This window comes from Takifugu rubripes, chromosome 14 (genome assembly GCF_901000725.2).
Source record: "Takifugu rubripes chromosome 14, fTakRub1.2, whole genome shotgun sequence".
Classification (NCBI taxonomy): Eukaryota; Metazoa; Chordata; class Actinopteri; order Tetraodontiformes; family Tetraodontidae; genus Takifugu; species Takifugu rubripes.
This window is the reverse complement of record NC_042298.1, coordinates 9,043,778-9,068,399: the sequence shown is the minus strand read 5'-3', so window position 1 is coordinate 9,068,399 and position 24,622 is coordinate 9,043,778. Positions and strand designations below refer to the sequence as shown.

The following is a 24,622-nucleotide window of genomic DNA, read 5'->3' as shown; positions in this document are numbered from 1 at the left end:
AAATGTTCACCTTGAGTCTGTTTCTCTTTTGCTCTCTGCAAATAGATCCTCATTTGATATCATCAATGGCATTTACCATCACTTTAGGTTTCAGCGAGTTCCACGGAGCCGCATTCGTCGGTGTATTTTTACGTTCCTCTTTCCAGGCGAGTGTCTCAGAACCTCAGGGAGATCAATTTAGCTATTTCAGTAACAGTTTGCAGAACAAGCGAGAGTATCGGAGGAGTAAGCGGAGGGAAGCAGAAGCCAATACCTTGGCAGCTACCAGCGGCCTTGTTCTGCAGCCAGGATTCCATTTCAAGATGTGAATGGATTCAAAGCCATGCGCTGTCATCGGTGCTAAGAATACCCTCACACACCCCGCGTACACTCTATCCTCCTGACATGTGCTCTGCTGCATTTCTATCATATCACTCCGACATGAGCGGCTCAGTATGAATGGCTGCTGGAGCTGAAGGTGGGAGAAGCCAACTGTAGCCTTGTTACTGTAGCAGTCTGGGTCGGTGTCTAGTGTTGGCGCACATGTATTTTTGGTTCCCTGATCTCCACAGCGCCGCGGCTCCTGCACTGTACTTTATGTAACCGGTGTTAGACTCAGATGTTAACATTTAAGAGTAAAGTCTTTCAATAATGTGCTAAAATTGGACAAGACAAATGAGACAGAAGACAACTGCCGTTTCCTGGAGATGAAATTGGCTTTTGGCGATTTTAGGTCAGCACATACTGCGCCCGCCTCAACATGCAGTCTGGGCAAAGATCATGTCCAGGCAAATGGAGTTATTTAAAGATGGCATGTTTACATGTAGGCCTGAAAGAAATGAAACATCTGTTTATATATTACTTGCCCTAAACAGATTGCAAAATTTACACAACTAACATCAGTATATTTTGTATGGTAGTTCTTGATAAATTAAAATATTTGCTGTTTTTAGTTATAAAATCCTTAAATTCCTTAAGGAACCAAAGTCTGGTTGTTTATATATTTGCATATTTACACATAAATTACAACCGTGGAGAAACGCGCTGCCGCTTAGTTCACATGTTTCATCTTTTTTTGATTTTCACGTTTACTCTTATTCCCATTTAAAATGGAGTGTGGGGGGTGTCAAAGTTCTACTTTTAACGCAAATGAGTCAAATTCTGGACGTTAAAACGCACCTGAAAACTATCTTTTAATTTAAATTTCAAATGGGAAACTATGAAAAACCTTTATTTTCATGAAAAATGTCTCTGTCGGTGGAAAATAAAGGCTCAATCTTTTAAGGCTCTCATTTAAAAAAATAAAATAAATTCTCGCGCGTGTGTGTGCGCGCGCATTCGTGCGTGTGTGAAGGGGAGGGGCTGAGAGACGCGCGTCCTGCAAGCATCGCCACGGCGGTGGCGGCTCGTCGCGCCGCTGTCTCCACCTGAATAGACGCACGCAGATCGCCGAGCGCACATTTATGTCTCAGGTTAGAAGACGTCTCCGGGGCCGCTCGCTGTTAAAATGCGTCCGGGAGGGCGGCGGCGTCCTCCTGTCGGCGCTGTGCGCTCCTCCGTGTGTCTGGCTCTCATCGTCCTCCTCTGCGCTCCGGCTGCCGGAGCCGTTTACCACGGTGAGTCCGATTGTTTCTCACAGCCACGACTAAAAGCAATACTGTCAATCTCCTGTTGCAGTGTAGAGTAGCCTATCTCTTAACATTCTAAATTACTTACAAACGCCACCGCATGTAGGTTGTTTCAAAAATATTTTAAGTGAGACAGAATTACAAGTTCAAATATCTGTGAGCACCTTTTATTGGGTGTACGTTTGTTCCCTTTCACTATTCCCTTGATCATGATGTGAAGTGCACCAGAATGCGCTCACACGCGTGATTGTGCGCCAGAATTCAAACACAGAGTCCCAAAAATGTATTTGCACCACCTTCATCTCACTTTTTGGGCTGTTCTTCAGGAGAACCTACCCAGGGTTCTGTGAGGAGCGTCCTTGAGCACGTCCATAGTTATGAGATTACCTATCCTCGATGGCTGCAGCCCCACAGACACAGAAGGTCTGCCAACCAGGAGGTGAGTCAGTCTGTTCCTCTGACTCCTCTGCTAAAAAATGAATTAAACATTACATATTAACACAACACCTCATAAATAACACGTGTTCTGTGTTTTTAGCATCCCTCCAAAGTGCTGGTTGTGATTACAGCTGAGGGCCAGGAGCTCAAACTAGAACTGGAGAAAAATGAGTAAGTGAGACGGCTCCACGCTGCAGTTTTTCCACACATGATGTCCCGAAATGTTCAATTTTCACTATTAAATGACTCCAATCTAATTATGCACAAACAGATTATACATGAGTACATGCAGATGTCTTCACAATTCAGCAAGATTTAGGTTTATAACCCCTCGGGTGCAAAGGGGGTTGGGTGAGGCGAGGAAGGATGACACCCGAGCTGCGTGCTTTGGGCAAACAGGAAGTGAGATTGCGCTTGCACCTATACCATCCTGTAATCTGCTGGTCCGGAACCAGAAGGTTAGTAACAGGAAAAGGCAGCAGGTGATGGCATAGTGTGATTGCACAGATGTGCGGGGATGTGAAGGGTGTCACCCGCAGTGCTGCGCGTGCTCTCGTTTAGATTTGTCTAGTCTACAGCTGGAGTGGAGTTGGTTCCATCACCAGATGCAGGTTCCATCACTCCCCCCGTCGCTCACACATGCATTACCAGACAACGTCTCCGCTCCGTCTCACAGAGCGTCCCCTCAGGGATCGCCCCCCCACCCCCGCTCTCACTCCTTAGCAGGTGGTCACACAGTCAGATCTCCTCATGGGCATAAGGAATTTTAATCAATCACACAATGTTTGTTTTTGTCTGCGTGCTCCGGAGAGGGGTCGAGGTTGGCAAGGACAGAAGGCTGACTACATTTGTGACCTCCTTAAAGCCTAAAAACGGGGACACGCGGTTTCACAAATAGTCTGACAAAACTCCCTCAAATGTTTGGAAACCATTTTTGTGCAACCCTTCGATGGTTTCCTCTAACCTCCAACAAAAAAATGTACAGCGGGTTGAACGATAGCATGCACTTCTCTATGGTTTCGTCAAAAAGCTGAAGTGAAATTTGGCAGATATTTATAAGATATAGAGCGGCATTGGCGTAAACACTTTTGTAAGTCCCATCTTAAAAAACAGACACGCAAGTTGCAGCATAACAATTTTTTCTTCATTATTTTTTTATTATGTATTTAATAAGCATTGCAGAGGTTAGCTAAAAGAGATAGCTTCTTGAGATAGCTGCAGGGGCACGTACGATTACATTTTGGCTTCCTGTTAAATAGCTGCAAAGGCATTATGATGTCACCCATGCAACCACACAATATGCTGAAAGCAACAGCAAATGAAAAGAAAATACACACATGAAGTGTTAACACACATAAATACCAAACTAAAGGAGCTCCCACAGGTTTATTCAGTAGTTTATTCAGTGTTTTTTTTCCTACCACCTCGTCTTTTCCTGGATTACTGTGTTTTCATTTCCATGGCTGCTTCCTCTGTTGGCCTAATGTGGAGAGTTCAGGGCCATGTGAGAGTACGGGCAGGGGGATAATGAAGAACACGGGAGTATGTGTGAAGATCAGTGTCTGACCTGGAGACGAGCCAGAGAAAATGAAGCCAGTGTCCTCTTCTCTGTCCTGACCACTCCCGATTGCAACAGTTTCCCCGACAGCCTGCAGCTAAAGGAGCCATCGGCGACTCTACGAACTGTTCTTTTTCCCCTCTCACCTCTCATCTTCACACACCGCTCTCATTTCATTTCACATTTGTCCACCTTTTGCTTTCGCCATCCTTTCAACAAACCCCAGAAAAAAAGGCGCTGGACACGACTCCCAGCACAGAATCCATTAATTTACGTCCTCCCGCACTCCTGCGTGTCAAATACCCTTGAGAACGTGCATGGGTGCGTCTCTTTGTTTGAGTGTGCGGTCTGCAGCCTGAGCTTTTATCTTAATGAATGGGCAGTGCTGCACCCAGTCAGGCTTTGATTTGGTTAAGAGCCTGTCAGAGGCTGGTGCTGCTGACTCAGAGCGCAGAAAAAGGGATGTAAATGCAGCATGAGATGGGAGGAAATGGAGTAGGAACTGAATGATGATGGGGGGGAGGGGGGGAGCCATGGAAAGAAGAGTGTAGAGACAGGCGGGTTATGAAGTATGTCTGCTTCAGACGTGAACGCTGAGGATATTAATGTTTCATCCGCTCCGTGACTTTGTTCTGGTGATTAATGTCCTCGCTAAGGCCGTCTGGCCGCAGACCTGAACCAAAACTCGGGGAAGCGTACATATCATAGTTACGACTGTCCCTGTTCTCACCTCATGCGTCAGCCACCGTCCGCTCTAAAAACCAGCAGCTCGTTCTCCCTTCACCTCCTTCCACTGATCTGACATTCCCCAGGGCTCCAGTACAAATACACGCCTCCCACATGCTTTCAGAGGCCGCGGCCACACGCAGACAGGCGACACACAGACACAGCAATCCCGAAGAACACGGACAAGACAAAGAGCAAAGCGCTGACGGATGGCAGATCTAGTGGCAGAGGGCAGGGATGCATCCACTCGCCCTTTCTTCCCTGTTTAGTCTCACAGCGCTGTCTCCGTGGATGTATTCATCTGTGCCTGTGTGTTGTGGAAACCCTCGCCAGGCCTCACGTAACACAACACTGGTAAAAGTCTCTTCATCATTTGTGGCTGAGGTGTACTTAAACTCTACATCAGCCTTCTCCCTCTCCCTCCCTCCACTGCTGCGTAGTGATGTCATCTGATACTCAGAGAGAATGTGACCCACTGACCCTAAAATGCATTACCCAACATCCCCTTCTCCTCCCTTCCATTTCCAAGTGTACATTAGCATTAGCCCCCCTTCGCTCCCTTCATGAGGCTGAACCAATCCTTTGTCTCAGCCAGTCTTAATTCAGGCCGCAGCATCACGCTCCTCAATCCCCACATCTGTCCAGAACCTGGACGTCCTCCAAAACGCCATCAAAGAGAGGATTTTATGGTCTTGATATGTGATCCGTGTCAGCATTTAAGAGATAGTGGTTTTGTCTAAACGCTCTAGATTTTCCCATGTCGATGCTGGTCCGGATACTGTGGGTGCGGAGAGAATGTGCTTTACTGTGTTTAACTTGTGCATGAAGGCTAATTGTGGATGCAAAATTTGCTGAATAATGGGCACATCTGCTTTAGTGGCTGTCTGGCAACCTTACAGAGAAGCGGTCTGCCACAAAATGCCCGACAGACCACCAAGTTTTCTTTGTGTTCTGGTATTCTTGTGCAAAGACCAAACATAGAAAATATATTACGTCAATAAGGAGCATCAAGGGGGGAGTGATAAATACGTTCTGGTTGGTGTTGCCATTGTTAGTCTTATAACAGACGACCTGAGAGCTCCCAAAATCTCAGCCCAAAGAGTTCCATTCACTCTGTGGTGGTTACCACTTTATTTTACATTGATGGATTCGAGTGAAGTGTTTATGCTGGTGTGGACAACTGGACACTGCAGTGATGTTATGTAAAATACTTAGGTAAGTCAAATTTAATTGATTTTAATTTCGACTGGTCAAAGCCATCCGGCTTAGGGAGAAGTGGGGGAAGATGGATGCCCAAAGCCCCTCGGAATGCCACACACACGTGTTCTTCTCACCCATCTTCGTTTTGTGGCGCACAAGTTATGATTCATTGGGTGGAAGAATGTTTTAGAGAGACTTTTAAAATGCAAACTGAACGGTTTAACCACAACTTAGAAGATATTTTTGGGTGGTGCCTGTGGTTTTCTAACAGGATGACAGACGGTCTTGTGATTTGAATCAACCGCCGCTTAGTTCTGCTACAACAATTGAGGAATTATTTGAATGTGTTTTAAGCCAAAACAGACATTGGTAAACATTACGTGTCTCATCATTAAAAATGAGTCTCCAACGTGCAGACAGCAGCTGTACAGCTGAGTCAGTCGTCTGCAACTTTTAAAGGGGCCTGTTGGAGTGACAGGGAGGATTAAGCAGATAAGAGCATGATGGGAATCTCAGGGAAGCTTAAATTAGACAGAACATAATTGAGGTGAAAAGTTCATCTCTTGTACTCCATGCAAGGTGACATCGACCGGATACAGCAGTCATTTTAAATTGTGTGTATGTGTGTGCGTGTGTGTGTGTGACTGTACACTCCCTCTTAACCCCTGAACTGCAGACTGATACCCTGCAATTAGAAAACTTCAGATATTTTCTGTCTCTTGACTTGCTCTGTGGCCATTGTAAACAGGCCCTTATTGTTTTCTTGATCCTTTAGGGCATTTGAGTGAAGAAAAGAAAAATCCCCATCTTCCATTCAATCATCCACTTCATCCCTTCAAGGAGCACTTTGACATTTCATTGAATGCACTTATTCACTTCCTTTGCCTGGAGGCAGATGAGAAGCTTGATACTATTCTCGTGCTTGTGTCTTAAATATGGGGCTATGGTCAGAAGGTTATCTTGTTTTAGTTCCTGTGATGTCCGAAAACAAGATGCAGAAGCTAACCAATAATAATTCAAATCGCCAGTACCATACAGTCACAAGAGTTGTTTTTTTTAACCATGCAGACAAATTTAGCATTTGAATTAGATTAAAGATCATATTAATTTAATTAGTGTGGGGGGAGGGGGAGCACAGAGCTCCACCAAGCAGCTAGTTTCCCCACATATTGTGATTTACACCCGTAGTATAGTATATGTACAGGCAGTAGTAATAGAGGCTTACACTACATAACGTTGTAGTTGTTTGGCCTCTGATCTTTGGAAGACCAAATGTCCCACCAGAATCATTGGTTCCTTGGCCCATTACCAATATTTCCTAAACACAAGTTTTTCAACAATCAAACACAGACAGAGACATAAAATCCTTTGTGGAGGTAATAGCTTGAAATGAGTTGACAGATTTATTCACTTATTGTAGGATTCTCTAGGCATACTGTTAACTGGGGGCCATAATGCTAAGCTAAGTTTGGATGATTTTAATGATTTCAGAAATCTATCTTGGGATCAAATGTGCATATTTTGCAGGAGGTACAATGATTTATTCATCTTCAGTCCAGTGCTGTATATTTGTTTTAAAAAGAATTCTCCTTAGAAAAGAACCCTATGACCAGGCAAAGTTTAGTGATTACATCATGAATAGTATCTCACATGTTGGCTAATACAATGAATTCTCTTTAGTTCAAAGAGTGCGAGTCCGACTGTGGTTAAAGATCGGAGGGGCAGAGCAAAATGAAAGCAGCTGCAGTTTATGAATGAAAACAGGAAGAATGGATTGAGACGCTCAAAGGGAAGAAAGGCAGATAAATAAGCCACGTTGCAAACACTGGGCTACTATGATGACAGAAATGGGTCTAAATATACACACAGCTAAACATTCAAACACCATAAAATTAGTTTCTCTTGATGCTTCTTTGGTTAACCTAAAAAAAAACAAATGAAATTTGCAGGAGTTATTTGGCAAAGGTGCATGTGGATCGCATTACAGCCACAACATTCTTTGTATTTCCTCTCTTCTCTGAGATCTTCTTCTGAATCTCTAAAGCAGTCTGGTTTTAAGTGGCGTCTCCACCGGGGTCCATATTTTATGGGCTGTGAGCTGCGTGAGTTTTTCTGTTTTCTCCTCTCTTTGCTCCAGAATCCCATCGTTCCCTTAGACCAGCATATTGTTGCAATTGCAGGCGAATATTTATTTTCTCTAAATCTTTCACCAGGCAGCTGCTGGTCCCTGGATATCAGGAAATATGGTACACGGCGGATGGAGAACGGAAGTCATCCTCTCCTGCCAATAATGTAAGATTATGAAAATGTTCTCACACTTTGGGATGATCCCGCACCACCTGCATCCATACACAGCTGCCTGTTTTTGTCTTTCAGCGACACTGTTTCTACCATGGGGAGGTTCGGGGCGTGGATGGTTCAAGTGTCGCTGTGAGCACGTGCTCAGGACTCAGGTAGAGAAAAGCATTTTTGGACACTCAAAGTTGATCCCAAAAATAAAAACTTGACAGGTTTTCTGCAAAAAGGAGCGACAAAAGTAACATTTATGCATCAATCAGTTCATGACAAATCAAATGGCTCATGCCCCACTGGGCTGATGCATGTGAAACCAGTTAAAGCATCATATTTGGAGTCTAGAAACTGCTGAAGAAAATGGCTGGACAGATACATGCAGATGTGGGTTGTTGCCCCGCTGCTCGTTTTGTGATCTCACAGTGGCCAAACAGATAATGTGACAGGAAACAGTCACACGGAGTGTGCAGGTTAGTAGGTCATTGGCTCCAGAAGTTGGTTCACTGAGTACGGTTCAGTGTGGAGATCCTGTGTTTTCTCCTGGTGTGGATCCAGGGCAGCTGCTCCTTCCTGCTGTAAAGAGGAGGGACCGGCACCCCGGGAGGAGCTGGCAAAGCACCGGCAGTCGTGGCTGGACCGCACACCAGTTTTTTTTTTCTGTGTGTAGCACATCTGGAGACTGGGAGCATGGATATTAGATGTCTTCCTGCAGATGTAGATTCTCCAGAGAAATGCAAACACAGAGGGCTGATGACATGTGGGCGTCTGAACTCTGCAGATGTTTTCTGCAGCTGCTTGAATCGCCGCTGCGTGTCTGCGTTTGAGTGTGGACGTATGCATCCGTGAGCAGTTCTGGGGAAAGGCAGGGAGAGCGTGCAATGCTCGGTCAGTTCCAGCTGATCTTCCCTGACAAACAGCAGTAAATCAGCTGGGACACATTTTTCTGCTCCATAAAACCGCCGTGGACAAACAAAATAAGTCTGATCTGCAGCCATCTGGTTTTATCCACACATACAAAAAATTATTTAAACAAAGTAGGTTTGAGATCTAAATAGCAGTTTCCTTTGGGTAACACATCATCCAGCCAGACAGCAACATTCACCCCCTCATTTCCTGATGGAACCATCAGCGGTGTCTTGTTTTCTCAGGGGACTGATTTCCCTGAACACAAGCGTCAGCTACCTGATAGAGCCTCTGTCTGCTGCCGGGGGCGAAGAGCAGCACGCTGTTTTTAGAGCGGAGAGTCTCCAGCTACCCAGAGGTAGCTGCCTGCATCACCCTGGCAACACGGGGCACAAGGAGGAGCTTGATGACTTCATCCATGGGATGATGTCACCGCAGTTGAGCAGAGTGAGTTCAGAAACGATTGCCTGCCTTAAACGGCGTTTCCACAAGTGACACCACATGATTCATTTCAACTGTTTTCCATTTTCAGAACAAAAGGGACCTGAGCCAGAATATGAAATATGTAGAACTGCTGTTAGTGGCTGACAAGGCCGAGGTGAGGACCAGATAAACAACAGTCAAGCAGCAATGGGGGGGGAGTTTGAGACTAACAACATTAGTTGTGAGATGGATCTTCTCTGTGACATGAGCAAGTTTGTGTGATATAAAACATAAAGATTAGCGTTTTCTTCTCAATCCAGACAAGGATGTCCATATAGGGACTGCAGGAGGATGTCATAAATTCCATTTATGATACTGGCTTTGTAAATAGCATAATTTGACATCACACATAAATATAGTAAATGCACATCTCAAACGCACATCCTGTCGTTGTTTTGAAGAAACGTGGGTGTATGTGGGCGTTTCTGTTTCTGTTTCATAAACGGCCTGTGTAATTTATAGTTTGACAAACACGGGAGCAATTTCGAGAAGACTAAATTGAAGTTACTAGAAGCCGCCAACTTGGTCGATAAGGTAAAGCCTGATGTCAATGTGTCACCTCTATGTTTAGCAACGACAAGTCAAAATGGGTGAAACTGTTCCTGTGCTCTTCCACAGTACTATAAGGTCCTAAACATCCGCGTTGCATTAATCGGTCTGGAGGTGTGGACCAACGTGGACATGATCAGTGTCTCAGACAACCCTCACAGCACTTTGGCAGCGTTCCTGTCATGGAGAAGCAAACAGCTCCGCACTTTGCCTAACGACAATGCCCAGCTCATCACGTGAGCGGCCCTTTCCTTTACCCGCTTTTTTATTAATGATTTGTCAGTTTCCTCTTCTGCCAAGCAGATCCCTCGCTTAGTTTTATCTCTAGTGTGTGAGACAGTAACCAGCACCATTTGTATCCCAGTGGCCATTGTCCAGATGGAACTAATCTACAGTGGCCTTTTGTGTCTCCAGGGGGAGGGCATTTCAGGGTACAACCATTGGCCTGGCTCCGCTTAAAGCCATGTGCTCTGACTACCAGTCTGGTGGAGTAAATACGGTAAAGTACATTAAATGCAACAGTCAGAAGCACTGCAGTGCGCAGAAAATACTTTTTATTTAAAGTATATTTCAAGGGTCTTGAATTTCAATATGGGCCACAAAAAAAGTTTCACACTGATTTCTGGGTCCTCTTTAACCCTCATGTTCAACAGGACCACTCAGAGTCAGCTGTGGGCGTAGCCGCAACCATGGCGCACGAAATGGGCCACAACTTCGGGATGACCCACGACAGCACAGGCTGTTGCCAGGCGAGGGCCGAAGACGGAGGCTGCATCATGGCGGCTGCTACAGGGTAAAGCTTACCAGTAGTCCAGACTAAATGAAAAGCATCTAAGGTGGTGTCATTTACATGGTTTTTACACTTCTTTCCCACCGTGCTCCAGTCACCCTTTTCCACGCGTATTTAACGACTGCAACCTGAAAGAGCTGAGGAGCTACCTGACCTCTGGAGGCGGGAAGTGTCTCTTCAACTTGCCAAACACTAGAGTGATGTACGGAGGCCAGCGCTGCGGCAATGGTTACCTGGAGGAAGGCGAGGAATGCGACTGCGGTGAAGAAGAGGTCTTTGTCGTGTCTCTCTCATGGGTTTTTCCCTGCATACTTTCCTGCTTGGACGCATGTGTCCTCAACTGACTCAAACCTTTGTTGCAGGAATGTACCAGTCTCTGCTGCAACGCCAACAACTGCACTCTGAGAGCTGGAGCTGAGTGTGCTCATGGCGTCTGCTGCCACAAGTGCAAGGTACAGATCAACTGGGGAGAGGAATTACCATGAATTAGTCGCTTTGATTACTGTTATTAAATAAAGCCCAGGTACTCAATTACCTAGACCCCTGAAAATGATCAGTGGCTCAGACGTATATTACTAAAAAAAAAAATCACTTATAGTATTTACATAACCAAATGATTTTCTCCAGGGTACTCTGCAATTAGCTTTGTAGTTGTGTTGATGCATAGCGACCTGTGGCACGACAGATTAAATTGGGAAGGCAGACTTTACTGCTCAGACTGTCAGAGCCATAATTATTTGGACACTGACTATATATATAGATATATATATATATATATCTATATATACCGTATATGACTCCCATTTTGTATAGCACCAGAGTGTATTTAAAATATAACAGAACTGCTTTCATTTTGCAGTATTTATATATTATCTACTTCGGTGTCATATCTTTCTGCTGTTTGTGACAGAATTTTCAGTTTATTATCTCTCTCTGTGCAGTTGAAGAGCCCTGGTGTTCTGTGTCGAGCCCCTTCTGGATCATGTGACCTTCCAGAATACTGTGATGGCAGAACAGAATCTTGTCCAGCTAATTTCTACCTGGTAGATGGTACGACCTGTGCAAGCGAGCAAGCCTACTGCTACACCGGCATGTGTCTGACCCTGGAGCAGCAGTGTCAGTCTCTCTGGGGACAAGGTGGGTGAGACCGGTGGCCTGTGATCTGTTATTTTCAAACTTTTAATATTGCACCAATACCCATGTCCTTTCGGTTTTATCTGCTCACTGCTTGCAGTGAAAAATTTGTGTGTAATACTGAGACCAGTCGTGTATCTGTAATTTAGCAGTTCTTCCACTAGAGGGCAGAATATATAAATGACACAGTTGGAAGACACGTTAGTACAGAATATTTTACTTTGGTCGCTATAATACTCAATTTACAGTTGTTTTCAGCACAGTTTTTTATTCTTCCAATGATGTTATTTCATTTTCAGGGAGTCCCAATTGAATGAATGTCTTACATTAGCATTTATAGTAGTTTAGCATCCGGTGTATATCATAGTGGAGTGATAATATGTCAGCGGGTTACAGGATTAGGGATTGTTATTGGATGGTTTCCATGTACATACTGTGACAGCCCCTACCCTGGAGAGCCTTTGTAGTTCCACGGGAGTCACATAGACACATTAAAGGCTACCATCTGGTCTCCATCAGTCAGCCACATTTACACTCCTGTGATGTTTGGTGTGTGTTTTTGCGTGCTGTAAAAATGAGTGTTTCTCTATATTTTCTGTCTTCTGACCAAAGATGGACGTCCAGCCCCTGAGCTGTGTTTTAAGAAGGTTAACGAAGCTGGGGACATGTTTGGAAACTGTGGAAAAGATCTGCTGGGGAGGTACAAGACCTGTAAGGACAGGTAAAGATACAAAAACCTCAAAATCATCTTATTTCATGGGATTAACCCCTCTCAACCAAGGTTTGACCCTCGTCTTTCATTATATCTTCCAGGAATGCTAAATGTGGGAAAATTCAGTGTTTAACATCTGTTTCCAAGCCCATTGAAAACAATGCTGTTCGCATTGAAACCACCGTCAGTGTGGGCAACGAGAAGATCCGGTGTATGGGAACACACGTTTATAAGGCTGGACAGGTGGACGAAGACACTCAGAGTGACACTCTGGACCCAGGCTTGGTCATGACGGGCACCAAGTGTGGAGTCGATTCGGTGAGACACAAACGTGTAATTTTGCATTAATTTTTTTAGATTGTGTGTACCCACCCCCCTTTTTTATGGGAGTCAGTCATCTTTAATACTTCCTCTCCTTCCAACAGATTTGTTTTAATGGGGAATGTCGCAATGCATCTTTCCTCAGAGCTGATGAGTGCAATAACAAGTGCAATGGACACGGGGTGAGAACAGCAAAGCCATACGAGGGTGGGAAAGCACGAAAAATAGTCTAAGATGCAGATATTTCCTTATTCAATTTACCAATACAGTATAGTGCCAGTGTTGTCTTTTGCATTTACCCAGGGGGTACTACCGTAATCGTAGTGGCTTGGGCCTGGGTGGGTTGATTAATACAGTTTTTTTTTTTTTTTTTTTTAATGTTCTTTCACAAGCTGTGCAACAACAACCATAACTGTCATTGTGATGCTGGCTGGGCTCCTCCTCTATGTGAAAAGAAGGGTTTCGGGGGCAGTCTGGACAGTGGTCCTGTCATCAACCACAGTGAGACAGCTCTGTTTTGTGTTGATTATAATATATATACTGATAATGATGAGGATTTCTCACTCCAATCTTCTTCTATTGTTCCTCCCAGGCAACCTCCTACCCATGCTGCTGGGTCTCCCCCTGGTCATCTTTGTGGCTCTGGCTGTTGTGGGACTGTGGAGGTGCTACGGGCACAAACTCAGCCCACTGAAATCCTCTGCTCCACCGCCAGTGCCAAAGTATTTAATTCATAGGGGAACAATAATTTAAGGCTGTTCTTGTATGTCACTCTGTAAGTTGTTTGAGTGATTGAAAGATGGATTGGTGCTTTTTAAATTCTCAGCTGTTCCATCCCAGTGGAGGGGAAGCCTTTATGTGCTGACAGTCAAGTGAGCGGTCACGCCAACCCAGCATTCTTGTTGAAAAAGCAGGAATTGGACCGTGTGGTAGGCAATTATGTCCTAGACAATATTCTGTTTTCCTCTTAATTGTGACTTAAAATATTTCCCACGATTCTTCCAGAGTAAACCCTCTCCACATCCCAGTCCGTCTTGCTCAACTCAGTCCAGAAACGCTCCCACACGCCCTGGGGTGAAACCTCCTCCCGTCCCTCCGGGGAAGAAAGATGAACTCGTTCAGCCTCTGACGCAACCTAGAACTACACCTCAGAGACAAACCCCTCCTCAGGTTAAAGCTCTACCTTCCATGAAATCTGAGCAAGCGCAAAAGCAGGCTCCTCCACCACCGTCGGGACTTTTAGCTTCTCGGAGCCCTAAAAACAACTCTCAGCCTTCTACAGTACCCAAACCCCGGCCAGACCCCCCGAACAGACCTCCGCCACCTTGTCCTGTCAACAAGCCATTACTGGTAATGCATTTTTAGCTCTTCATATCTTCATTTTTTTGTTTTTCCCATTTGCTTTTGAAAAAAATTATTTCAGTGAATTTTGCAAAATATCACTTTTGTCTATCCTTTGATATTTTTCAAATGGAGGAAAAGCAGCAAACAAAAGGCCCGCAGGTTCCTGCTAGTGCTCTGCAGAGAGGAAGAGTTGCTTTGGCCCCATCTGCTGGTCAGAAGCCAAACAGGTAATTCGTGTTGTTTAAAAAGTGAATTATTATTATTATTATTATTATAATATTTAGGTCCATGCTTAACTCATTATTTCCTTCACTTGTTTTAGGGTGTAAGAGCTCAGGGAGATGCTGAGGAACACCACTGAATATATTCAGCTGTCTTTTTAGATTTTAGCAGCTGATTAAAAAAAAAAGAATATTATGGATGTTATATTCACATTGATGTGTACTGAGATACAGCTGCCACCACAGTACATATCAAAAAAGTATAATTTATGTCTTAATTTTTCAGGCTTAGTCTCATTTGTTAATTAGCCTTCTGCGTCGGCTGAACAAAAGTCAAAGCTGTGAATTTAGGAAGTATTATTATTGTCCCAAAACGTCAATGGAAATGTGAAATTGTTCAACATGTGCAGCAGTGGTGAGATGCTGGTGCAAGAGTATTTATTCACAGAAAGAAAAACAGATGTTTACAATGTTGCCGCTGCACTAAACCTGTTGTCTTGTGAAGAGCATCGGCTGTAAAGGGATATCTTATATTAAGAAAATATGCCTATATTGAAGTGTTTACTTTCATAATGTGTGATTAAGACAGGGGTTTAACTGGACTATTGGGGACCAGTGAGATCCATCCATGCATGTTGTGGCTCTGTAGCAGGATTTGCTAGGGATTTTTTTCCTCCAATTTATAAAAGACCACTAATTTTATCCAAAGACCACTGAAACACAGGTACCATTCTGTGCTCACCAATCACCTGGTTTTACACGAAAACCTCTGCTGTGTTGCCTCTTCATATCACACCTATGCAATCTCACCGTGCAGCTCTGTCCCTAACTGAAATTCCAACAAATGTCAAATAAAAATGTAACGGAAAACAACTTAAATGGGTGTCTGCTTTGATTTATTGCTGCATGTAAACATTCCTGTAGCTGATCAACATAGTGCAACATGCTTAGTTCCATCATAACTTAAAGAAGAAGTTCCTGGGTTCAAATGCCACGCAGGGCCAGGGACTTTTCTCTGGGGAGTTTGCATGTTCTCCCTGGATCTGCAGGGGTTTAACAGCTTTCTCCCACAGTCCAAAGACATCCATCGGGGGAAGAGGCCAAATAGTGACCCTGAACTGACCTTAGGTATGAATATGAGTGTAAATGGTTTATTTGTTTCTATATGCCCATTAAGACATAAAGCTAATGGACTAAACAGTTCATACAGACTAGTAAATGCACTGCCTGGCTAAGAAAAAGGTCACCATGGTTGGTACATGGGCGATTGGCAACAAGTTATGCCAAGCTAATGCCAGCATAGCTTCCGGTGTCCTGCGATCCTGCATTATATGGATGGCAATAAATGAATGAATAATTACTTCATGAAATATTTAACATCACGGATGAGCACAATTAAAATGTCCAGGTCCACATTCTTTTTCAGTTACTGTAACAGTGCAGGCCCATAATAAAACACATTTTTTGCGGATGACCAGGTTTAAATGACAGCACCTGTCATTGGCACTGCTGGATACACCGAAAGGTATCTGCCCTTTAGCTCATGACATCCTTCACTGAGATGAAAGCGCCCTCATTTATTCTAATCAAAAGGCTGCTAAATACCGAGGCCAGACCCCCTGAACCAGCTCTCCTCCAAGTCAAAGGTGCAGGCACCCACATACACACAGACTGGTGGACACGTACTGGTGGTGATCTTCCACAGGACCAACGGTGGCTGTGACACAGGGGGAGACGTGGCAGCCGCAAAAGGTTTAAACATGTGGCCTAATTGCAATTTCTCCTAGAGAGCATAATTAGTGTTAGTTAACATGTCACTTCCTGTGGAGTCTCATCTATTAGAGATGATGATTGGCCGAGGGATAAAACGAGGGGGTGACACCCCCGCCTCTCCTCACAGCCAGGGGCAGCAAAGAGGATCTCACCTGCTGAAAGCTCCCCTGCCTGCTATAATGACCCAATTATGCCAGAGCTACTTTTCCACACAATTATGCTGATCACTTTTGTTCTTTCCCCACTGATTTTGTTTCATGATTATGGTGACTGAAATACCACAGGCTGGTTGTGCTGACTTGTTCTATAATATTACAAAAATGGTTTAATTGACATGGAAATTGAGTCAAAGATTTGGGATCAATAGTTGTCAATCTCTGAAAAGGCTTTTGTTTTCCTGCAACAATCAGAAAGTTTGCAGTTTTGGCCAGGTCACAGCAGCGTTCTTGGGCCAGGTCAGTAACCCGAGGCCCGAGGGTGTGTTATGTATGATTGGAATATGCTTCTGGCAGTGAAAGGTCAGCATGAATGATGAATGAGATGAAAAGGCCATGGTGGGGTGGGGTAGGCAAAGGTGTAAAGTAAGAAAAGACCTGCACTTAAAATGTAACATTCTCTTCTCATTCTCTGCCTTTTATCTTCTGACCTTGTTATAATGATGTTGAAATAACTCCTTGAAGGTTGTCGTCACACGTCCAGCCGTACAGTTACATCACACTGACCAAATCACTCAAACGTCTTGATGTGGTTGGAGATTCTAACGGTGAGGTTCTGCCCCAAAATGTGCATCCAGGCCAAAGAAACAAGAATTCCTTGATAAACTCTAACAGAGGTGAGGCAATGAAATGACCCCCACCTGAACTCTGACCAGTGCTGTTTGCCTTTAATGAGAACCCTTGGCAATTCTGGAAGATGACCTTATAAAAAATATTTAATGACGGTCAGCAGGAGATCATCCACCCATGCCCAGTTCACCTTATTAAGACTGCGTGTGTGTTTTGTATATGTTTCCTACTTAACTACTCATTTCACTAGCTTAGTAAGGACCTTCTTGGGAAGTGAGGACATTTTGGATGGTCCTCACAACATCAAAGGTCTGTTTGAGGGTTAAGACATGTTAAGGTTGAGGTTAGAATTACTGTAGGTTTTGGTCAGGGTTAGGGTTAGGAACATAATTGTATTGTGTGTGTGTGTGTGTGTGTGTGTGTGTGTGTGTGTGTGTGTGTGTGTGTGTGTGTGTGTGTGTGTGTGTGTGTGTGTGTGTGTGTGTGTGTGTGCGTGTGTGTGTGTGTGCGTGTGTGTGTGTGTGCGTGTGCGTGTGTGTAGATGATTAAGAGAAACCAATGAGTTTAACACAAATAGAGTTTCTTTTGTAATTTGAAAGCAGATTTGATTCTATCATTAACTTCCAGTTGCCCAGTTCAATAGAAAAAAAGAGGCTTTGTCACCTTCGGGGTAAATTCTCAAACTTTTATTGTGAACAACCTGATGCACAGTTACAACAGTTTTAATGTCTCACAGAAAGAGTACCGCATATCTATCATTTAAAACTAGAGATATCATACGTCACCATCACAGAACAGCCACAGGTATAGGTAAAGGTATACAATTCTTTGAATGGAGGTGCTGTTATGCTGTTACAGTGCTGACAATTCTCACAGTATTTCAAATATCACACACAGTCAAGTCAAAAACAACAGTAATGTGTAGGAAAGTATCACTAATGAATGTACAAGAAGTTGAAATTCACCACCATCAAAAGTCATCTTATGTTCAATATCAAAAACACAACATGCAATAGTTACCATGAGAACACAGCATTCCACAGATTATTAATGCCTGTATTCCACACTGCACGGCTCACCGTTGAATATTACAATGTTGACAGAACACTATAGGACTCAGCTGCCCGTTGAAGCGAGTTCTGTAGAGCTGCTCCTGTCTGCCGGTCCTTCTGAACTCATCATACACGTGTGGACAGTTATATTTCTCCCGCTGTGCTCTGGTGCTCCCACGGCACGGGATCGTTTTCCTCCTTGTGCGATCCGGTTTCCCTCTCCTGCCAGAACTGCTCAACGTCAGGCAAGGCAATTCCATCTTTGAGGCTCGCTGTGTCCGCCTCTCTCCCTCCTCCCTGTTGCTCTGGCTGAGGCTGCACCTCTCCGCTGGGACCCTGTCTGGAGTTTGATCGAAGCCTCCTCTCCCCCTGCAGCTGGCTGAAAGGATCCCGTCTGGGACAAGGCGAGCGGAGGCCTGTGGGTTGGTGAGGTCCGGCTTTTGGCTTGGAGGGAGGTTGTTTGCGCAGGGTGAGGCGCCTCCATAACCCCCTGTAACCCTCCCTGAACTCCTCAGAGAGGGACAAAACGATTATGGGGTTCACCAGGGACAGAGAAAAGGTGAGCAGCTGAGCAGAGAGGCTTAAAAGAAGAGGAAGGGAGGTTACCAGGGGCTGAGCCCCTTCAGTTCCCTTCTCTGCTATGTGGCGTTCCCAAACCCACACCACCCATTGTGGAAGCCAGAGAATAACCATGGCTACAGTCAGGCTAAAGAGCATCAGAGTGAGCTTCCTGGATCGGATCTGAGTGCGTAGGTTCTGTGTCTTGCTGGAGCGACGTTGGCACTGGCCATAAGCCTTCCAGAAATACATCAGGGAGAAGCTCAGGGGTGCACAGTACACCCCCAGTGGGTACACCTTGACATATACAAACATGAAATCTCTGGCTTCAGGAGGAACGACCAGCGCACACACAAACCTGTGGATCTCCCTCTGCAGCCTGGCAAACAACCAGAGAGGGATGGTGACGGAGCAGGCGGACAGCCAGATGAAGAAGAACACCACCAGGATGGAACCCAGGTGGATGCTCACCTGCTTGGTTGGGTTGGCCACGTAACGGTAGCACGCTTTGGCCATGACTGCAATGGTGAAGCTCTTAGCCACCATGCAGGAGTGGAGGAACCAGTCGGCCGTCTTGCAGACGACCCAGCCGAGATTCCAGCTGGCCTTGGAGTAGGAGGCCGCCCTGAAAGGCACCGAAAACGCCAACACCAAGCCGTCAGCAAACATCAGGTTAAAGACGAGGGAGTTGATGAGAGACAGTTTGCCCCTGTGGGCATTGGAGAACAAGATGACCATCGCAGTGAGATTACAAGCCACACCCAGGACGCCGATGACTCCCAGAATAGCCGGCATAAGAACCCGTAGCTCCCCGGGGTCCAGATGTTGGTATGAACTGTTACTGAAGGACCACTTGTTTATGGAGTCATTTACCGATGTCACGTTGTTTCCATTCCATTTCTCCATCTTTCCTTAAAAAAGGGCCAAACGTTAAGAGATGAAAAAAGATTTTAAATAAACCAGTTCAAGAAAAATCATCTAGTCTCACAAAATGTTGCTCTGCATCTAAACCTTCTGGCAGATTTGCGTCACAGAAGAAGATGGACCGACGGTGGCAGTGGAGCTCCTGTCTGTCCTCGGGTTTATCCTGAGATGCAATGATTCAGCTTCTGCAGCTGGTTATGAAGATGCTTTTTGATTGACAGTTGCTGTTCCCAGCTGGTAAAATGTGCGCAGTCCACAGTCTCGGCGGGCCAATTAGAACATAGCTGCATCGTGTGCACAGTGCGACAGATGAATGCATTGGATTTCTAATTTCTGCAAATGTGTTTGCTTTAATGGTCATGACTGAGGAAAGGTGTAATCTCACTGTTACCGTAGAGAAGCTAATTCTGAATTTATGTTTACAAAACATAAAAACGCTCACAGTTTAGATGGATCTAAACTTTCTGGTAAGTTCTGCAGCCATTGACCCGTCTTCAGTTTTGCATTTGACTCCTCTGGTGTTATGTTGTTATCAGTTTCCTTGTGAACAGGATGATAAAAATAGAGGAAAAATATATATATTGACAATTATCTATACATAAAAAGCAACTATACCTAATGAACATCACTAGTCATGGAGACATAACTAGACAATTTATCTTGTCAAAGGTGGGTTAAATTCTAAACCTTTACAAGTTGCCTATTCAGTTTAAGCAAGTTAAACTAAATGAGGATTTGTAATGAACACCATATTCCTTAACTATGTTTTCAGTTGTGTGTTGCTCTTCTTTACTATAGGCCTAAAAACACACCGGAGACAGGAAGAACATGCTTCCCTTTATCAACAAACCAATGAAGATTTGATCTGACCTGTGGGTTCAAAGGCTGGTGTGACTGCTCAGAATTATGGTATTAAAGTTTCTTCTCCTGCTGTAATAACACACTCACCACTGGATGGACCTCAGTCAAACCCACAGATTTGTGCAAAGAAAGTGCAACACATATAATGAAAGAATAATCCAGCGCAGAGTTCCTCTTTATCCACCGGAGGGCGCTCTTGCAACAAAAGCGGTCACGTAAGTAATTAATATCCATATGAAAGATATTCCATATAGTCAGTCAAACAGATGAGGTTCCAGGCTTTGGAGTTGAACAAACTTTATTTTTTTATTCAAAGAAAGTCCAGTAAGCATAAAGACTGCATTGCAATTCATTGCATTTCAGTACATTCCGCACTATAAAACTTTGTTGGTTTTAATTGATGTCACAAAGGAGGTTCTTGAGAAGACAGTTGCTGTCCAAAGGAATCAGACTTAATAATTCCCTGATCTGTAGACATTTGACTGCTTTCTTTGAGGGGAACTGGCTCTCAAAACAAAGCTGAGACAAGTGACAAACAATGACTCGAGCCAGGAAGTAAGTGTGCTAATTTACCTTGACACTCAAAAAGAAACACTGGGTATTTTAGCAGAAAACCAAAAGGGATTTCCCACAAAGTAACTTCCAAGATCTGCAGAAATCCAAACTGTTTTCAACATGTCTGCTTTATCCGAGTAACAATCTATTACATGAAAAAAAGAGAGCTAGGCTAGCATTACATTATGTCGATAAACAAAGTTTAAATTCATGAAAAGTTTCTGCTTTTTGTCATCTACAGATCATTTCAGAACAATGCAAATAAAAACAAACATTTTATTTATTTATTTATTTTCAAAACTTCAATTTGAAAAATGGTAAAAATTTGACTTGCCATTGCATCTCTTGAAAACGGCGATGACATCAGATGTGCAATGTGATATTAGGGGGGTCATGTTGTACATTATCTCTTTCCCTGAACTCACAAGCCTGTAGCCAGTGCTTTAATGTCCTTTCGACTACAACGCTCCAAGCATTTTTTTCCACTTGAATCCTCATTAAAGTTGGTTGTTGTTTTTTTAAAGCAGAAAAGAAAAAAAAAAGTTGACAGTTCATATGAAACATTCACGCTCCTGCCTTGTATGCAGTCCCCTCCCTCCCCCACCCTCAATACATCAAACCCCCACATACCAAAAGAAGGCACCACAGCTTCTTAAGACTCACTGACCGAGACAAGGACTCCTCAGTAAAACACACAGCAATAAATTAAACCAGTGACACAGCCTGAAAGGGGCTTCATTCACATTACAGACTACGGCGCTCTCACCATGGAGACGCAAAACTGGTACGAGAAAGACTGTCCACGACGTGTCAGAGGCAGAGGAAACACCGGTTTCTGGGACCAGAGGACAACGGTCTCTTCCTCTTCTGCAGAGTTAATCACATGCACAAAAGAACGACCTGAAAACGAGGGGGCGCTGTTGCTGCATGGCTATGAGCAACAATCATGTACGCTTAGTAAGTGTACGTGTCCTCTAGTTTATGTCCTCACATCCAGACCCTTTGTCCAGGGCCAGAGGGCTGCTTTGCTACTGGTGTAGAAGTCTCTTTGTTGCATATGTTTGCTGGAATTTCCAGGTGTCCACATGGCTAAATAATTAAGTCTGAAGTCATCTTCCAGAATCAAAGTCCATTCTTCCTGTTTTTTTTTTTGTCATTTTTCTTTTTAGGAAACACTTTTCAATGGTTGTATCAAAAATTCATATCCTGGGACGCTCATCTCTGCATTTTGTCAGAGCATCCAAATTCACCAGTGGCAGCAACAGGACACAGGCAGATTTGGGGAGAGGATGTAAATACATTGTCCATCCTTCTATTTCCTCCAAACCAACCCTTTAATGCGGAGGGTCAGTGGTTAGTTGACCTTGTCTTGGAAGATGTACAGGTTGTTTGTGGCTGCGACAGCAATAATGTTCTCATGGGGGTGCCAAGCAGTGTGAAGGATCTTCTTGCTGAAGTCCAGGCTGTCGACGCTGATCTCATCCTTACGACGTTTCCCGCCTACACACACCTGACGATGCAAGAAGCAGACATCGAGATGTGGCACATTCTTGCTCTAGTTCCTCATGAATTAAATCATGTTCATGTTAATTACTTCGTCAGTACTGTTATTACACAGTTTTATCTGCCACTGGCTTGAACTCCACCAGAAAAGTACTGATATTTTAGGATTTTTCTGGTTTAGTAAGAGCCCTGATAGCACTTGAGTGTCATAATATAAGTTAGTACTTAGACCAGACAATGTTTGCCCCTTTTTTCAGTATTGGTGTTTCTGTGTAAGATTCATTTTTCCAGTTAAGCAGACTTCAGTGTGGTCTGCTCAACAACTTCAGAGTTGTCTTGCACACATTGGTTCCAAAAGGTGTTTATTTGTCTGACTGTTGTCTTTGAATCAGCTTCAATCTTTATTTTATTTATTTCCTTTCCTCCCAGAAAACACACATCCCCATCTGGGGGTCATGATATGCTTCATGTCATAAGGTTAGGCGTCAGTGTAATGAACGTACCTTGCGAGGTTTCAAGATGGCTCTGGGTTTGCTGTTCTCCCTGGATGCTTCCAGCGTGACATCACGTTTAGTGTTCCGGTCAAACATTCGGAAGAAGTTGTTATACGAGCCCGTCATTATGACACTGATGACAAAACAGAAAAGGGCAAAGGTCACGGGGATGATCCAACAGATGCAGAGACGGAGATTTAAACAAAAGAAAAACAGTCTCACCTGTCTGATCCGTTCCAGACACACTCAAACTTGTCAAAAATGCAGTCATTCTCATACAGAGAACAAAGTTTGCCCCGTAAATAGTCGTGGACCTGGACGACAAGAGGGTTCATCAGCATGTGCATTCATCACATGATCGTGCAAACCTAAGCCTTGCTGCCTTTGCTCTACTTTCAATAATCCCACCGCACCCGCTGACCTACGCCAACAGCCTCGGTAGCAGGTGGAGGCACAAGTGGAATAGGACAAAGAATCCCTTGAGTCCACCTGATGGTCTTATCAGTCATGACCTGCCCTAAAATGGTTTCCACTGATCAGACAGCGTGGACGCGACCCCCGTGGCCGCACAGTGGGAGGTTTTGCCCTTCAGGTTGAATTATCACCGCCACTATCTGTCTTTAAACTGACAGTTGGTTCAATACGATCTCTTGGGGTAATCCTTGGAGACGACATGGACAGATCACCTCAGTGACGGTGGAACCGGATTACACTGAGTGATTGGCCTGAAATCAATAAGTTTTGATTTGGTCTTTGCCTAAATGTTACTTACTGAATTCATCAGCTGAAACTAATCTTTAAACTGTTCAACAGATGAATAAAATCCATGAAATGAAAGCTCACCTGGTACGTCTCTAAAGGTTTGTTCTCCATTTGGAGGTCCCACACCTTGACAGTGAGGTAGTCCCTTGTCATCAGGTAGCGGCCGTTGTGGCTAAACTTTACGTCAGAGATGGACGAGATGATTTCGGAGAAAAAGGAGCGAGTGGACGGATCCTCGGGCTCTTCAAAGTCTGCCGCGACAGGGAGAACAAAAAGCTGTAGCACAGGAGCTCTGCTTGGAAGGTAACATTTTCCCTCCTGCACATTTTTCCATCGTTCACGGGGACACAAAGAAGATTCGGCTCAGGCTGGCGGGTGCTGTCGACAACAATGAGTCCTAGAATCTGCCACAGCTGCATCTATTCACGGTATAATGTCTGCGTGTTTAGGGAGGCAGCGGTGGGTCAGCACACTGTGTAAATATTGGTTATGATTCATATTGATTCTGGCAGCTGCTGATCTGTGTGCAGGCCAGCTCACTGGGGATAACAGCCAGGCATTCCATCGTTTGCTGTCAACTTATTGTTCCTCCTCCCCTGTCACTCCCACCCTCCCTCGCTCCTCTCTATCTTTCCAAATAAGCCCCTACAATCCCCCCCCCACACCCCCACCCCTCAGCTGAAAGCAGGAGAATCGCTCTGTGATGTGCCAGCGGGGAGTCTAACGAGGGATGCGGCGTGAGAGATGAAAAATGGGGGGGGTTGAGAAAAACAAATCAATGTCAAAGTGCTGGGCCCATTTGGGCCCTGCTGGATTTGTGTTCGTGTCGATAAATGAGTTCGCCTATGAGCGGGCGTGCACAATGTGTGCATGTATATGTATGTGTGTCCATCCCTGCCCTCGCTTCCAGCACATAATAAGTTCCCCTGGGAGTTGGTATTGGGGGCGTTGGTCCCTCAATTTCTGTCCAGAGACTCTTTGTCAAATCTCATCCATCCATCCATCCATCCATCCATCCATCCATCCATCCATCCATCCATCCATCCATCCATCCATCCATCCATCCATCCATCCATC

General features: G+C 44.5%; 3 protein-coding genes across 5 annotated transcripts in view; 1 reads left to right on the top strand and 2 right to left on the bottom strand.

The window, feature by feature from the left end:
• The first annotated feature begins 1,339 nt into the window (after positions 1-1,339).
• On the top strand, positions 1,340-15,157 carry adam19b (ADAM metallopeptidase domain 19b). The gene is made up of 23 exons (XM_011610820.2): positions 1,340-1,595; positions 1,934-2,046; positions 2,146-2,216; positions 7,743-7,821; positions 7,906-7,982; positions 8,970-9,171; positions 9,257-9,322; positions 9,670-9,741; positions 9,826-9,992; positions 10,171-10,255; positions 10,410-10,549; positions 10,641-10,818; positions 10,909-10,998; positions 11,488-11,683; positions 12,293-12,401; positions 12,494-12,710; positions 12,818-12,895; positions 13,106-13,214; positions 13,306-13,435; positions 13,540-13,642; positions 13,719-14,063; positions 14,190-14,284; positions 14,380-15,157. The coding sequence occupies exons 1-23, from the start codon at positions 1,487-1,489 to the stop codon at positions 14,384-14,386; spliced, it is 2,838 nt and encodes a 945-aa protein (XP_011609122.2). The 5' UTR covers positions 1,340-1,486; the 3' UTR covers positions 14,387-15,157.
• A 2,391-nt stretch (positions 15,158-17,548) lies between these two features.
• gpr151 (G protein-coupled receptor 151) lies at positions 17,549-19,628 on the bottom strand. The gene has a single exon (XM_003970532.2). It carries the CDS (start codon positions 19,350-19,352, stop codon positions 18,033-18,035), a length of 1,320 nt encoding a protein of 439 aa, XP_003970581.1. The 5' UTR covers positions 19,353-19,628; the 3' UTR covers positions 17,549-18,032.
• An 884-nt stretch (positions 19,629-20,512) lies between these two features.
• The window catches only part of ppp2r2ba (protein phosphatase 2, regulatory subunit B, beta a), a 33,239-nt gene continuing 29,129 nt past the window's right edge, over positions 20,513-24,622 (bottom strand). For all 3 annotated transcript variants that reach the window (XM_003970504.3, XM_029846926.1, XM_003970503.3), the window contains 4 exons: positions 23,627-23,796; positions 23,006-23,097; positions 22,793-22,916; positions 20,513-22,296 (listed from right to left, as the gene is read on the bottom strand). In XM_003970504.3, the coding sequence (XP_003970553.1) occupies positions 22,141-22,296; positions 22,793-22,916; positions 23,006-23,097; positions 23,627-23,796 (542 nt within the window). In that variant the 3' untranslated portion in view covers positions 20,513-22,140. The remainder of the gene's footprint in view (positions 22,297-22,792; positions 22,917-23,005; positions 23,098-23,626; positions 23,797-24,622) is intronic.

Excerpts from the sequence above, each read along its gene's own strand:
- adam19b (XM_011610820.2), top strand. The coding sequence starts at position 1,487 with ATGCGTCCGGGAGGGCGGCGGCGTCCTCCTGTCGGCGCTGTGCGCTCC. Across the intron at positions 7,983-8,969 it reads AGCACGTGCTCAGGACTCAG|GGGACTGATTTCCCTGAACA; the intron begins GTAGAGAAAAGC and ends TTGTTTTCTCAG. Across the intron at positions 12,896-13,105 it reads ACAAGTGCAATGGACACGGG|CTGTGCAACAACAACCATAA; the intron begins GTGAGAACAGCA and ends TTCTTTCACAAG.
- gpr151 (XM_003970532.2), bottom strand. The coding sequence starts at position 19,352 with ATGGAGAAATGGAATGGAAACAACGTGACATCGGTAAATGACTCCATA.